This window comes from Hippichthys cyanospilos, chromosome 2 (assembly GCF_059441005.1).
Source record: "Hippichthys cyanospilos isolate Australia breed blue-spotted pipefish chromosome 2, RoL_Hcya_1.0, whole genome shotgun sequence".
Lineage (NCBI taxonomy): Eukaryota > Metazoa > Chordata > Actinopteri > Syngnathiformes > Syngnathidae > Hippichthys > Hippichthys cyanospilos.
The window spans coordinates 17,040,644-17,058,182 of record NC_142370.1 but is presented as its reverse complement, the minus strand read 5'-3'; the positions used below and the strand labels follow the sequence as shown (position 1 = coordinate 17,058,182).

The window sequence follows — 17,539 nt, the reverse complement described above, 5'->3', positions numbered from 1 at the left end:
ATCAACTGGGACCCCACCCATGCTCAACACGGACTGTTCACTCTCCTCCCGTCAGGCTGGAGGTACAGAACTATATAATGCAGAAATCCCATCAGACTCTTCAACAGCCACTTGTAGCACAATACAGCTAATATTATCCCTCTTATTCATCTCATATAGCTGTGACCTTATTTCTGATTTTTTGTTTTGTTTTTTGCTCTATGTATGCTGATCCTTCCTTAGCACACGACTTGTAAATAGTTGTAGTTAAACCTACAGTGCTCACACACATGCACTTTATTTTAGTCACTATGCAAAACTGCACATTATTGTAGCTATCTGTACATAACCTACCCACTTCTGGTTCATACATGTGCTCCCCTACTTATGTGTTGTACCTTGTTTTCATCTTAACGTGGTGCTTATTATTTATTTTATTACATCCGCGTGGACAGCAAAGTAAAAATATCATTGTTCGGAGAAACTTGTTTCTGCACTATGCGCATGACAATAAACACTTTGAATCTGAATTGTTGATACTGTAATTAAGATACATTAATACATTATAACACTGCATTGCCATTACATATAAAAGGGTTTATTGTAGGTAAGAAAGTCCAAAATTTTGCTAATAATGTGCATCGCTCAAGACTGTACCTTACAGTGATTTGTTCGAGAGAATGAAGGGCTAATGTTTGTGATTTTTGCTTTCGTAGCACATAATAGTCTCATCATAAAAAAAATGTTCTAATATCCACAGCTGATGTTCTTCTTTTGGTAATGGAGGTCACACAAGTTCACTGTGCAGCTGTAGAGATTTGTTGAGTGGGGGCATTGAGATTGTTCAAAGACCCTGTTGCTATTAGTGTTGTTGATGTCCTTCCCAGGTGGAACAAATGGAAAACAGCAAGAACAGTCAGTACGGTCTTTTTTTTTTTTAATTCATGTCAGTTAAGCATGGCTTCTCATCCACAGAATGTTTTGTCATACAGTACGTATACTGTAAGTACAAAAATAAACATTGTGGCATGAATGCATGTCTGAAAGATGTCAATTTTTGTTTTTCTAATCTATTTTTCTTTACAATGAGCAAACATCTATTCACGGGGAACTCTTATGCTGCTCTTTCTCTGTTTATTCGTTGTAAATCATGCACTCAATCACATTTGCGGAATGACATGTTTAACATTTCTTACTCAAAAGATGGCGATAATAATTATCGGGCTGATGAAAGCACAGTTTATTGTGACAGGTAAAGAGACTCGTTGCAATTAGAGGCGCTACTATTCTTCCAGGAAGTATTTGTTCAAGACATTGGGGTGGAATGTTCTCTGTGCAATTTACAACTTACAGCGAATTAATTTCTAATATTTCTAATAATAATTCAGAGGGATTTTTCCCCATTGTTCTTATAGTATGTAGGAGACCACTTTTGACTGTTCCTCACTTACCCCTCCCCCTCCAGTAGTTGTGCCGGGCTGTCATACACAAAGTGATTTTTGAAATCATAACGGGCACAATTAATTTAATTGGTTTATACAAAATTATACATTAATGTTGAATACAAAAAAAACATTGAAGGTCTGTGATATACGACCAGTATTTGACATGAGAAAAAACATTCAATGCTCAGTGTGATCCAGTGTGAGTGTTTTCGGCATAGTGGTGTTCACATTTCTCTGGCATGCTACATTAAGCTATTGTCAACAGGGAAAAATAAGATGACATTTAACCTGAATGGAAACACCGCCAAATGGAATGTCTTGTGTTCATAACATTATACGCTTCACACCTAAGGACAATTTATGTCCAATTCACCTGCCAAACATGTTTTTGGAGTGTGCGAGGAAGCAGGAGTGCCCAGAGAGAATCCGCGTTGGCTCGGGGCGCACATGCAAACTCCACACAGGAAGGCTGGAGCGAGCTGAAATTGAACTTGGGACTCTGAATTGTGAGGCGGACGTGCTAATGACTTGAGTTAGTATTGTGGAATCCATGAGTTGTTCTTCTTCACAATTGGAGCTCCGGGGTTGGCGCTGGTTCTGAGCAGTGTCATACAGAAATGGTATTACAATATATTTTACAATATATCAGTTGCGCAGTAAAATTTTACTTTTTTTTCCCAAACCACTCTGATTGAGGCCCACAGGCTGCCAGTTTCCCATACTCGGACTAAACACAGCGAGTGCAAGATGAATCAAGTGAATCCTATCTTGTTTTTGATTGTTGCAAGTAGTGTTACACCTGACTCGTCCCACAACTGTCCCGTGTCCCTAGTTTGTTCCAAATTTGTTTGATAGGCTTGCGTTCCAACGTTTAATGTATCCAAGCTGGCATTTATGCAAATTGTTTGTGCATCAGGTGGGTAATAATAGAGGAACTGAAAATGGACTTTTACAGAATTGTTCCCACAAGCATACAATTGACCAATTATTGTCCATTATTCCATCATTCCATTCTCATTCCACAGTGCTAAAAGGCCAACAACTGGTCTGCTTGTTTCTTTCCATTTTTGGTCCCAGTTCCAAATCAGCTCCTGAATGTAGTAAGCTTCTATTTCCGGCTCACAACAAGTGAATACCCGTGAGGTACAGTATGATAGGGATGATAATGACGACGATGATGCATATTCATACTGGCTTGAATGTGGATGACTGAGTGACCCTCGTCTACTAGCGTCTTCTCATTTTGACTGCCCGGAAATGACTCAGGATACAGTAATCATATTTGTGTAATTGGTGGCGCCGACTCAGCGTTTCGTGATTGTTTCTCAACTGGTGACAGTTGACATCACGAAGAAACCATTCTTTGTTTTCACGTCATTAAATTACATATTGTGTTGAACAGATTCAGACTCCCATGCATTGACAATCCAATAAGACGTATCAGAGACATTCATTGTCCAAGTTGATTCATTGTGAAAGCTTGAAAATTGTCAGTTTATCATCATACAAAATAAAAACCAATATAGATTTAAAGGCACGAAACGACTGTTAACATAAAGAATTGGCGAGATTCGGATTAAATGTGCAATTATGACTATATTGTCGTCATGAAGGTGAAAAATGGTGCCACCAATATATGAGGTGATGGCAAGCAAGAAATGACATGCTGTGCATTATTACTATCCATTTATCCATTGGTTCTCTTGGTCTTTTGTAGTGAGAGTTAAAAAAAAAATGGTGACCTCCTGGGTGTTTATGAGATGCTGAGGTGGGCACCATGCTTCCTTGCTTCTCTGTCTGCATTACTAAATTTCTTATGGCTTTGCACCTTGCTCTGTTTTTTTAACAGCAACTCACACTGGACTTAATGAGTTCCGTCTCTTGAGTCTAAAAAAAAAACAAGTACTGAGATATTGGGCATCATTTAATAGGGCACCTCTTATAGTGGGTACAAAAATGGTGACTTCACAGAAGTTCATTGTGTTGACCTTCTGAGGTGTAACCTTTTGAGAATCTCATTTTCCTTGAAAGTTGACACCTGGAGCTTTCAGAAAAAGGCCAGCCATTTTTATTGTTTAACTTTAGAATTGAAAGCCTCAGTTATTTAGCCTTCCCAAATTTCCATGGTATTCCAAGTTTTAGCCCTGTGTCAGCAGTTTCATTCACACTGATGCCAAGTCTTGGTATACTTCACTAATGGTACTTCATATATATATATATATATATATATATATATATATATATATATATATATATATATATATATATATATATATATATATATATATATATATATATATATATATACTTTTTATATGTATCATTTTTAATTCTTTTAATCCTAAAGCAAAACCCTAGTTTAGTTTGAAATCATGATCCTAATTTAAACTCTAACCTTAGTTTCAACCCATAATGTGAAACAACCGTAATAAATAGTGACTTTACTTTAAAATCCCAGTTGATTGAAATTTATTTGATACCCTAATGTTAGTTTCTTTGAAATCCTAACCCTAATCTGAAACCCTACTTTGAAATGCTGATCCTAGTTTGTAGTTCTAGTTTCAAACCATAATAATTCCTTTGAAACCCTAACCCCATTGAAACCTTAATTTGTAACTCTAACCCTGTTTTGAAACACTTCATTGTAAACCTCACCCTGCTTTAATCCTGATTTTAAAACATTCAGGGGCTAAAATCTAGTCCGAAATTCTGGTTCTGTTTTGGAGCTAACTACGTAGTCCATGTTTTAGCACCCCTAATTTGGGAGATTGGGGTGAGGGGTTCAAATTATTTTGGGGGATAAATTCACAAACCTGAATTTTTTAACATGCTGCTTGGAAGCCAAACCCTAATTTACCCTAATCTACTCTGAAACCCTAACACTAGTTTGAAACCCTAATCCTAGTTTAAGCACCTATTTGAAAGCCTAACCCTTTTTAAAACACCACTTTGAAATTGTAATCTTGGTTACTATTTGTGTATGTATTGTGTATGTATTGATGTTTACTTTTTCCCTTCAGTTTATAAAAACACTCTCACAAAGACTCACATTCATCAACATCAATCTCTTTATTAATGCCATGTGCAATATATATATATATGTATATATATATATATATATATATATATATATATATATATATATATATATATATATATATATATATATATATATATATACACACAGTTTAAATGTAAGCTTCAGCAAAAAAATTCTGGCACATGACCACATTTGAAGCACAAGTCACTTTGTACCTATTAAAAATGTGGTCTCACCAAGTAATAGCTTTTAATGCATAAGGTCTAAGAACTATTTTGATGTCATTGCTTCTACTAGCTGACATACAAAGATATAAGGTCTTCTGCACAAAAAAAAAAACAGAAAAGCAACACAACATTTTCATCTCAGTTATCAAATACAGTAGTAACATCCACAATATACTTTGTTTTTCTTCTTACACTTGGATTTTCAACAGTTATTGGCTCGACATTCATGTGGTCTGCAAAATGTAAACGGATGAGAGGAATCAGGTGCACTTCAATGCCGCTTCCTGCTTGGAGAGGTGCACTTATTTTTTTTTTCGAACTACACACTGAGAACACGAGGAATGAGAGATCAGAGGTAAATGATAGTCAGAGCTGTGTTTATACATTCATACACAGCAGGTACAATATATATCTACAAGGATTTAACAGGCAGTAAATGGCAGCATGTGTGTCAATGTCCTCTTTAGCTTTTTATTTGCGCAGAAATAACAACAACAAACAACAAAAAGAACAAAGGTTACGGAACAATGACCTTGAAGGACAAATAACACTTTCAATGAGTGCGGTGATGCCTTTGAATTGAGTTAAAATGGCACACCACTACTGTAATGTTTGTGTTATGCGATAAACTTCAAGTGTATAATCAGGTGTATGTCTGGAGTTGGTTTTATAGTCATCCACTTTACACAGTGCTGCCATGGTTACCTGTAGTTTCGTACAAAAGGTTGATGCAGCTAAGCAATGCACCGGCTTTAACTCGATGTTTGTGTCTTTTTTATTTCTCATATTAATATTTTTTTCCTCTCTTTTTTGATGAAAGCTAAGCACACTATTGTATCCACTGTCGTGACTGTTGCCATGGAGACACCGATGGATGTTGTTAATCCATGCAGGCCTGTGGGATTCCTCCATTGGCTTGCGTGTCGCAATTGGACAAAGACAAAAACTCCTCCCATTAGTGGCCATAAATTCAATACGCACAGCTCAGTCATGATGCAGGAATTCACAAAAACATGTTGTTTTTTCTTTTAACAACCAACCATTAAAGTTCGACTCCAGGAAATGGTTGTTAGTAAAAATGACATGTTATTTTTCTCTGCTGTCCTATTGATTCTTTAGCCTAAAGGAAAATTCAATCTAGCAGCATTAAAACAACATTTTCAGTCTTCCAATAATTAAGGCAAGTGTACATTCCTCTCCAAACTAAGTCCAAAAAAACTCAATGCACCAAACACAACAATGGGAACTAATAGGATTTGGAGGTGAAGTTAACCTTGAAACAGACTTTTGCTGCCTTTACAAATTCAAAATCTTATTACACGTTTGCATTTGGATTTTGCAATTTGTCATGTAAATTGCACAAATACTACTAAGAGTGAAAAAAAATTGAAACCTGCTTCAATTGGATTGTGTCCAATTGTGTCTATTTTGATGTTGAACAGATGTGACCAGTCTATCCCATGAGCTGGATTTAAACTACAAATGAGACACAATTTGCATTTTTTTTTTTTTTTTTTTTTTTGATCCCGAGGTTTGGATGACAGCATGACAGGATCTGGATGAAATGTAATTCATGTCAGCACTATTTAAAAAAAAAAAAAGAAATCCTCAGACTGTAATCAGAACTTGAACGAATATATACAAAGCTGATACATTTTGACAAGGCGAGTGCTGTGTGAACTATAACTGGCTCAATGAGGATTACAGCAGAGGATTACAACGGTTTCTGCGAAAACACAAAAACAGATCTACAAAACAAATCTAATGCTTAAGCAACTGAGGTTTGCCCATCAATCAGCAGAATAATTAATAATGGTAGGGCTTGGTGTGACTATCATTTGCATAACCTAATATTTTGATTTCTGAATGATTTGATTTGATTAAATGGATATTTATATCCATGCTGTAGCTCTCCATGGTTGACATTTGTGAGGCTATGTCAGTGCGATGGGCATCTGAGCATGTGAGTTGTTTCATGAATATGACTTAAATGTATGTGCGGATAAATACTGTAGCTTAAAAAAAAATTGAAGAAGGCATTAAATTAGAATTGGTCCAGTGGACATGTGGTATAAATCCAGACCATGATTCAATATAACCGGTCCAGAACATTTTCTTACATGACATCTATCAATTAATGTCAAGCATATGGGCGAGGGAGGGCATTAGGTGGCTAAAAGCTATCATAGTGATTAATAGCGGTGATTATACATTAATACTGCACATGCTTCTGTTGAAGGTGCAGCTGACCTCTTTTTCTAAAGAACAAGATACGTAATATTTAAAATAAAAGGCAGAATGGAGGATTGATGTAAATATCGGTAAATGGTGGTAAATGACGTGCAGCATCATGACGACACCTTGTGGTTTCTATTTCGAGGTTAATATTTGCTTTATGACATTAACAGTGAGAGTGAGCCCTATATGATTTGGGGTGGTGTCTAAACTCGGTGAGCCCCTTTTCCTACGTTGCTCTCCAATAAGACCCCCGGCCTAACCCTCAAAACGTCATCCTTGACCCAGCAAATTGCAACAAGTGCCCTCCGTGCAGCATTCACAAAGCAATTGCCAAGGAGCTGGCCTTGTATCAGTCATACTGCTTGCGCCAAAAAAAAGCAACCAGCAATTGGAATCCCCATGTTTGAACGGGATGATGCTGCATTCCAGAAAACATTGACGAATGATCTTGAAGTATTTGAGAAAAGGTTCCATGTAAAGCAAATACAAACAAAGGACAACAATGGCGAGCGCGTTATTGAGTAACAAATATTTGTACTGTATGTATTCACTGTATACGAACCAACTAACTGCATGCATAAAAAATACCATAACATATCTGATCACCAAAGCAAACTCCATGCAGAACAGGTTGCTTTTAAGGACAATATCAAGTAAAAGCAATTGATTCAAACAAAGAAAGCCTATATATCTTTTTACATTTGCAGCATTTGTTATGGAAAAGCACTGCATCACAATCAATTCCCGTACTTTAGCCTTCCATCTTCATTCCATTGCACTTTTCATAATGGGAGGTATCAAACCTTGGAATCCCCGGTTTCTGGAATGCAGCATTTTAATGACTAATTCAGTGAACACTTAAGTCACATTCACACCACCCGAATCTTGTCATGTATATTGAGTACACACGTACAGTAGCATACAGTATGTTCACAACTCATCTAAAATCTCCATTTAAGGCTTGATCACATGAATCGGGCGGACCCATTAGTGATTAGAGAAAGGGAATCTATACATCCCAATAGCCTGAAAAATTGAGCAGGAAAGACACAACATACCAACACATTTATCCTTCCTTTCACAAGCCCAAAGTGATTCTGTCTTTCAATACGACTCTCAACATATAATCTTCTTAAAAGCACCAAATTAGCGGTTTGAACGTCTTCTCCGTACAGGTCCGTCTTTGTGTCGATGACGAGACACGTAATCAGTGGGTCTTATTAGCAAGAGAATCGTTTTTAAAAATAAACCCTAAATAGGGTTTGTCTACGGACATGCGGTAATCTTGCTAAATTTGTGGAACATTCCAAGAAGCAGGACGCAGCCACTTTCAAATGATGCACCAGCTACGATTTAAATGTCCGCCATACCATCGATTCTATTTTTGTTCTCATCATGCTGTCTCTTTCAGCCATACGGTCTTCCCATCTCAACCTGTTCTCAGATTCTTTTCCCTTCCGCACCCTGGTCTCCATCAGACTCCCCCCCACCCCAGGCCACTCGTATAGTTGTGGGGCGAGGGGGCTCGTGCCGCTAGAGGGCTGTAATCTGAGTCAGTTCTGTGTTGGAGTTCCCTGTCCCGGGTGTCTCTCCCCTCTGCGGGGGATCTACACCCATCAGGGGCAGCTCCACGCCTAGTCACGCTGGATTGGGGGTCCCTCCGCCGGGCCCGCCGCCATCCGCCTTGCAGCTGTAGGCGGCCGCTACCTCCCGGGCGATGCTCCTCATCCGGCCTGACTGCTGGGTGTCAAGACGGAACGGCGAAGGTTGGCAGAACTCCCGGAAGCAGCGCTTGAAGTTCTCATCCAGGAAGGCGTAGAGAACCGGGTTGAGGCTACTGTTCACATAGCCCAGAGCAATACAGAAGTGCATGAGGACCAAGGTAGACAAGCTGCTCAGGTTGAAGCCCAACGACTGGGCCAGGACCATTATCTGGATGGGGGTCCAGCACACCACAAACACCGCCACCACCACCAGAACCATCCTGGTGATACGCCGCAGGTTGCGGTCCTTCTCCTTTGAGCCTGACAGGATGCGAACGCTACGTAGGCGCTTGACCATCTGGCTGTAGCAGATGCTGATGATGGCTACGGGGATGAGGAAGGAGAAGAGGAACACGCACGTGCCAAAGACGGGGTCCCAGTGACTTCGTGGTTCGGGGAGGACAACGATGCACTCCACGTCTCAATTCACCGAAGAATGACAAAAAACATGGAAATATTCAGTAAGGTTTAGAACAGAAAATAATACCATTATTGTCAATAAATATTTACTGACAATACATAGAATAAACATTTTACAATAAAAGTCACGGCTTGACAGACTGCAATTGTTATTTTTAGTGTGTTCTCGTTTGGTTGCTACTGAGCGCAGTAAAAGCTGTTTGAAAAATAATTGTGCGTGGGTTTATTTTATAGTTTTTGGATGTAGTTAAAAAGAGCTATGCACCACTGTACTGTGTGTGCCTGTCTGTGCCTAAAATATTCAATATGAAAAAAAATCTCAAACTGATGAAAGATCAACAGCCTGTTAGAGATTTTAGTGACAGAAATACTCACTTCTTTACATTTGTTGTGATAGCAGTTGCTTTGCTGTATGTCACCTGTGTCAAAATGGTCATGTATTTATTAGCACTATTGAAACTATTGTCAATATCATGTATTTCTCACCTTTGTCAAAAAGAATCTTGTATTTGCTGCTGTGATCAGGTTGTTCATCGACATATCAGTTGCCATTCGTTGCTATGCTCCCATGCCTTAGCAATACTTTGTTTCACTTGTTGTGTATGTGACAGATGAGGTTTAGACAAATTTAGACAAATGTTAATGAAACCGTCTTCTATAGTGGTAGGGTAGGCAGTTATGAATGAGAACCGACAGCCACCATTTGAGTCATGTAGAGCACGATAATGTCATCCAGTGGACATGACTGCTAATTGCATTCTTGTCCCTTGTGTTAAACATGATGGTAAATTATTGCCTCAGGGTTAACCCCCTTAGCTGGCTTCATTTTCAGGCTACGCATTACTGTGTTGTTTTTCAAGCGCAGTGTAATCGTAGGACCACTGTCATGGTTTTAACATTAAGTGTAAGTACTAAAACAGAAAAAAGAAGGAAGGTTGGGCAGAAATACACCAACGGGCTGACGGACCGACGATTACAATGTCGTATGGTTTGAAAAAGATGACGGAAAAGGGGCGGGGCTCTGACAAATGTCGGACCAGCAAAAATGTAGGTTGACCACCTCTCTTGAAAACATTGTCTGGTGTTACATGTAAATATTATTCAGTGCCATTTTCTTGATTAAAACAACTTTATATCAATTGAGAATATTGATTTGATACACAAGTATATTAAATTTACAGTTTGATCACAGAATGAAAACTGTATCACTGTACTGTAATTAGAATGTGTAGTTCTGCTTGAATGACCTTACTGTTTCATATTAGTCACCAAATGCTTTATGGCCTCAATGCCTTTGAATGGAGTCAGACATGAAGACAGTTTCAAGCTACTTTATGAGAGGGCAAACATGTCACGTGTTAGCCTTGACTGGCTTGATCATGAGTTCAATATCGTCTCATAAACGCAATCAAAACCTTCTTTGTCATGCACAAAATGTAGTTTAGCGTAGCATACATTAAGCGCACGTGAAAAATGCTAATAACAAAGACGATTATGCAGCAATGGTAATATTAGAAGGCGGAAAGAAAGGAGAGGAATATATGCATGTGTAATGGGACTTGATAGCAGAGGGACAAAAAGACGACGCGTGCGTCAAGAGACCATGACAGAAGACGAGCCGCCCGCTTTATTGCTTTTAATTAGGGGCTGCAGTCTGAGACTAATGTGTCTGAGGCTACAGACTGATAAGGAGAAAGAGGAGAGTGACATGCGAACAGAGCAGACCTTAACCAAGGCATTTGTCACCTGTGAAATCACTAATTGCGTAACAAACCATCTATCCTATAAGATCTCAAATGCTAAAAGGAGGTCAACTAAAGCGAGACTTCTTTGTGATCAAAGTGTTTTGATCTATCATCTTTGATTTCCATGTAATATTATTATTTATGATGACTGACAACATATTGATACAGTGGTGTCAATCAATTGCAACAACAAGCAAATGCTCAAGAGGAAAAATTCGTTTTTAAATGAATTACTGCACCACTTAACGGTAGTTCAACATGTAATACAGTGGGAAATTCAAATATAGAACAATCAGCAAGCACGTTCGGCGAGTCTCGTTAATGAGTTGATACTCTATTTTCTATAGCTTTTTGTTTTTTGCTGATTTTTTCGACAGAATAAAAATGTAATTTTTAAGTATACCGCGATCCATTCATCCATCCGTTTTCTGGAGCCGCTTATCCTCACTAGGGTCACTGGCTTGCTGGTGCCTATCCCAGCTGTCATCAGGCAGTAGGCTGAACTGGTTTCTAGCCAATTGCAAGGCGCACTGGGACACACAACCATTTTCACAGCCAATCACACCTAAGGACAACTTAGTGTGTGGGCCCCGATGGAATCCGCGCAGCAAACATGCAGACCAAACACCAACTGAAGCAGATTTACCTTTTATTGATCGGGATCAGGAACCGCTAGTTTGTGTATTCTTTTCAAAGCTTTTCGTCGTAAAGAACATGCCGAAAAGCATGTTCTCAAAATGCTCGCTTTTGTGTTTTGTGGCATGAAAATTAAAAAGAATACACGGACTGAGCAACAACTGCAACGGGGTTCTTCTCAGTGGCTGCATTTTTTTTCCAGGCTTCCTTTCATAAAGTACTCGGTAAAAGTAAGAAAATGCGACTCTGCTTTGTCAGTGGTTTGCAAATCTCTGATAAAGTACATCAATTTATTAGTATCAAGCTAACAGTTGGATACAAATAAAGAAAAAGTTAATTTGGCTTCATTCTCATCCAGCGTGTCGCAACAAATGACAATGCTTTTTTCGTTCATCATCCTGCTTACTTGTGATTCAGCTTTTTAGTTAACATTTCTTGTTGTACTGGAGTGGTAGTGCAGTTTTTTCCTCTTTTTTTCCCCTGGTTCACGTCATCAGTCCGATTTGAAGATTGATTTGACCCTCATTATCCCAACATTGAAGCGTTAGGGGATGTTGTTCCTTGCCATTGCCGCCATTGCCGTTCTCTTCTTGACGCATGTGGGGGTGGAGGACTCGCAACTTGATTGCTCTCCCTTTGAACTGCTGGTGATGTCATCCAATTTGCAAATTGTGCTTGGTACTCAAAGGAGGTAATTCAGAGAAGAGATTTTTACCCACAGGCAAAAATCTACATGGGAGGTTCAGGCACAAACGCGAGGTTATGCGTAGTGAAGCGTTGTCGTCGCAGAAGAGTTTTATTGAAAAGACTTTGCATTCACAAGGTTTAGATTGTAGTCAAAAGAACAAATATTCAAATCTACACAGTTTATACACAATTTAGACTCATCCTCACAAGCTATAATTATTGCGGGTATGAATGGTTAATCACACATACACCTTTTTGATATTTCTCCATAGAACCCCTGCTACCATGAACTCAGAGTTCTGTGACTTCTGATCTGAAAAAGGCTAAACTGGTGTGACAATACATGCTGCCTCGTGTTTTTTGAAAAACTCACAAAAGACGTTTTTGACACCATGTAATGTAATTTGTGGAAAGACTTTTTCTACTAGTCAAATGTGACCCACTAAGATAGATAGATAGATAGATACTTTATTCATCCCCATAGGGAAATTCACGTCCGTTTGAAGTCTCATGCCTAGTATTCCTCTTGTTTTTGGATGCAAGAAACCTAACAACTCTGTGGAGGTTTTTCTGAACTACTCTGGGAATTTTATGCCCATATTTAAGGCTTTTTGCGCCTGCTGCTCACTGATGCACACACATATGTCTTCTCTTCCCACATGTCTGCTCATTTTCAGTTTACTTCCTTCATTTTGGACTCAGGAGGTGGTGTTCCACATCACTAGTGTTTTTTTTTTTTTGGGGGGGGGGGCTGCCTGTACACTTCATAAAGTGTACAAGTTTAGTGATGGCGGCAGTTAAGCTGTGAAAGAGATTGCATATATTAAGGGCACGATTGGGGGCACATTACTGCTTTTTTTTTTTTTTTTTTAACTTATTTAAGTCTTTATTTTGAAGTCAACCGTGTTAGCTTCAAGCCTGCTTGCAGAAAGTTCAACCCAGGATGTTAAAATACCAGCAGAAGAAAAGGTCATTCACATGATAGATTTTAGTGGCAATCATTCTTTCGGAATGTCTCACCTTCCCAAATGTTAATTGTCCCTTTCCAATCTATCTCTTCCGCCAATCGAAGTGTTAGTGTGAATTGCCATTGTTCCAGTGATACATTTTGAGCCTGAAATGGCATTCATTAACTCAAGGCTCAAAGTCACAGGGTTTTATTTGAGGCAGAGTGATGAGGCGGCAAGCAGACACATGCACAAATGGTAAATATTTTAGATAGAAAGAAAAACAAATATTTAACTATAATTATTGGAATATTACTGTATATCATATGCATGTGTATGCAGGAATAAAGATCCGCGTTTGCTTTGGGTGTTTGCATGCTAACCTCATTATTGTACTTTTTCAGATGAGGTACATAGGTAAAGCAAACAAGGTGACACTGCCAGCACTTTTTTTTTTTTTTTTAATGAATTGGTACAAGCTTCTATTAGAGACACTATTGAGAGCTCATCACCACCTTCCTGCCAAAGTGTCCTCGAGCATGGCTCTTTCATCCCAATTACTGCATATCGCCTCCTGTCAAATCTTTAGATAAGATGCCCTGCCATCTTACCAGGAAACACTCCTGATTTAAAGTGTTTTTCATTTTTGTTTTAATTTTCTTATTTTGCTTTGTTGCAATGCTACTCTTTAAATCTGGGTGTGTGACGATTAGTTGAATAATCACTGTTAAATTTTATATTGTAGAAATCCTCAGACTAACTATCTTCAAACTGTTTTTGTTTGTCTGTCGGAAAATCGTGTCCTTTTCCCCACTCAAGGCAAGCCCATCGCACCTGATAATTCATGTCCAGCCTGGACTTAGCATCAAAGCGCAAAAGCTACCATACAAACATACAATTAAAATGAACTGATAGCCAGATGCGCCTTAAAGGGACACTGTGTAAGATTTAGACTGTTTTTCATTCAAAAGGAAGACATGGAATGATTACAAATTGCTATTAAATGTGTTCTTAACGACCAACAGTATGTTTTAAATATAATTGTAGGTCTAGTTATCATTAAATCATATTACATGGGGGGGTGGCACTTCTCGGAGAGTGCCATGATTGTTATAGCTACGGAAAATGGTAAATGCAGCACCCCCTGGTGTCTGTAATGAAAAACAGTCTAAATCTTACAATGCGTCCCTTTAAGTAAGAAAATGTGTTAAAATAAATCCTTCGCTGATATTGCACCAATAATAGGGTGCACCTGATGGTCTAAAAAATATGCTGATGATTATAATTCATGCTGAATCCACACCCAAACTTGAATTGTCTCTTCAATGTGTTTATGCCACAACCATTTTCAGTTATGTGGTTCTCTGCATAATCCTACGGACTAAATCAATGGAAATTAATTTTCCCAGCAACAAATTTAAACGCTTAAAGGCAATCGATTTGATAACCAACTAGGGTGTATGATGTCCATGAAAAACACCTTTTCAAAATGCAATCGAATGAAATTTTTGTAACATACATTCACAAATGAAACTAAAATACAATATGCTCTATGACAGAGAGCAGTATGATTTTTTAAGTTACCCGAGCAGTAGTTGCTGTGGTAACAGCCACTGCACGGTGATGCAACAGGATCCTGACTGTGCTCATTATTTGCTTGACTTGCTATAAGTAAAATTTGTATCTTGTATGGGAAAACTGCAATGAAATGGTTTGCTACTTCCTAACTCAGAAGGCATGCAAAAGGTTTTTTTTCTTTTTCTTTTTCGTTTTGCACACGTTTCCCTAAGTGCATCAATTTGCAGCACAGGAACCTGACTTGTATGAGTGAAAATTGCTATATAATCACTGGTTTAAATTAACTCAGAGAGAAATCAATCAATGCATAGGAGCAAACACTGAGATAGATAGATAGATAGATAGATAGATAGATAGATAGATAGATAGATAGATAGATAGATAGATAGATAGATAGATAGATAGATAGATAGATAGATAGATAGATAGATAGATAGATAGATAGATAGATAGATAGATAGATAGATAGATAGATAGATAGATAGATAGATAGATAGATAGATAGATAGATAGAGTTAATTATGCGGAGTGATGTTGAATGACTCATTCAAAAAGACCAGAGAGCCTGGCAGGTGGCGTGATGACAAAATTAGAGGCGACCCACCATTTTGTCAGCAGGCCAGCTGGCAAAACATGACCTCCTCTGGAGAAACTATTGGGCCTCATGCAGTGCAGCATAGTGCCACCAACCCCACCATGTGTACACACAGCACATTCATGCTCAATCTAAGTTGAATGCACATAGAAAACCTTTTTAAATACACTTTAATGCATCACTGAGGCCTCTGTGGGTGGACACTGTTTGGCAATATGGCTTGTGGTTTTTCAACCACAGGTTTAATTCCCTTTACTGAAAAAAAAACAATCCTGGATTAAGCTGGGAGAAGCTACCTGCATTGCTAATAACATAAACTAAGTATGCAACCCAAGTGAGAATGAGCAGAACCGAAGATGGTCAGGTGGATCGATTGTAATTTGACGTGTACAGCTTAAAGCCTCTGTCCAGCTAACTTGGATGAATTTGCTATTTTATGTCACACCACAGCATTATACTGGACTGCCAGAAATGTTAAAAAAATAGCTTGATCTCTGTGCTACTACTATAACTACTACTCTACTACTATTAATTCGAAAATAATATTATTTGAACAGAGGAGCATGCACACTGAGGCTTTTTTTGTATGTTTTTTATTTTTTTTTATCTTCAGGCCTGTCAGGATCTCAATTTATGAATGCTTCTCTTCATACCGTTAACAGTTAAATTGATGAGCCCCCCTTAACGCAGTTGTGTACCATAAGAGCAGAGTTGTGCAAGTAGATGAGTTAAAGCATAAAACCTAACTGGAATCTGTAAATACGTTTGTACAGTATTAAAAATAATGTTGTGCTAGTCCAGCTTTATTACTCTGAAATGATTCAGTTTCACGTCTTACTATTCAAGTAGTGACAGGAAGAACAAATAATTGCACTTTCTCTCGATGGGAGTTAATTCAATTGACTGGTGTAGCCCGTCTGTTATTTACACTTTTTTGTGATCATTTTGTTTGTGTAATTTGAAATTTAGCCAATGTGAAATGTGCCCAGGCTTAGTAAAATCTGTGTCTCACTATCCCATGTGGAGACGTCAAGAATGTTTACATTTGTGTACTTTTTTTTTTGCTCCAAACAATTATTTTAAGTCCTACCGTCTAACGGAAGTCGCCTTTAACAATTGTTTCTCCCGAAATAGGACAGTGTTTAGTAATTCATCAGCTTTATAGAGGATGTGAAAACGCTTTCGCTTTCATGTAGAATGTTTGAAACCCAAGTCACAGCTGAGAAGAATATCCATGAAGTGACAAAAGGAAAACAAATATTTGCAGAAAGGAAGCAAACATTTCCCTCTGATGATCATTTGAGCATCTCACAGTTGTAGTGGAAGAGGAGCGGCAGTAAAGTTTAACTGGAGTGGAGTGATTGTGCGGTGGGCTAATAGACATCTCATTAAATGAAATGGAGTTCACCAGACCATCAAGCGGGGTGCGGCACTAAAACCGTTGCGGGTGACATGATTAAACTGTACAAGTGCTTTTAGAGGCAATCAAAGAACAGATAAACTGACTCGAGATTAAAGTGTCACATGCGGAAACTTATTACATGAGTGTTTAGGAGGCAAAATGATGAGTCATCAATAGTGTTCATTTGAGTGTTTTCATAGGACTGCATGCTTGTTTACTACAACTCTTCTCTGCTTCGTGGGCTGCATTTTCATTGCAGGTGTAGAGCCTACATCTGTTTTTTAATGATACATAGCCAATAATGCTGCACTTCAATTTTTGGGAGACCTGCAACAACTTGCATGCACATGACAGCAGATGATTGTGTTCACACTTAACCAAACACCAAATTTACACAAAATTACACAAACAAAATGATCACAAAAAAGTGTAAATAACATGGGAGCAAATCCTTTCCATCCCCACTGAATGCCTGTGCCCGTGACCAGGAGGGACGGATGTGAATCCATGTACATCACTTTGAGTTATACTTATCAGGTTTAAGACCATGAACTTTTCTGTGAAAGCAGTACTTGTCAAGAAGGTATGTACAGAATCAACTGTCACAATGTTAAAACTTACTAGAAGTAGGGAAGAGTTTTTTCCTTCCCCACCTGCATTGCATTATTAAACTAAGACTAAAACACAATTGCTTATGTTGAGCATTTATGCATTCAATTCTATGTGAAATAATCAATGGACATTCTCTACGTGTATCTAACTCCACTTTTACCCAAGCCTCTGTAAAAAACAAAGGCACTCTCTCATACACATCTTGCTTCACAATAACACCTGGCA

The 17,539-nt window shown here is 38.4% G+C and overlaps 1 protein-coding gene across 2 annotated transcripts in view; it reads right to left on the bottom strand.

Moving 5' to 3' along the window:
• Window positions 1–4,589: 4,589 nt before the first annotated feature.
• LOC148427607 (delta-type opioid receptor-like) overlaps window positions 4,590–17,539 on the bottom strand; it is a 34,422-nt gene continuing 21,472 nt past the window's right edge. For both annotated transcript variants that reach the window (XM_088407524.1, XM_088407523.1), the window contains one exon: window positions 4,590–9,112. In XM_088407524.1, coding sequence (XP_088263650.1) covers window positions 8,568–9,112 — 545 coding nt within the window. In that variant the 3' untranslated portion in view covers window positions 4,590–8,567. The remainder of the gene's footprint in view (window positions 9,113–17,539) is intronic.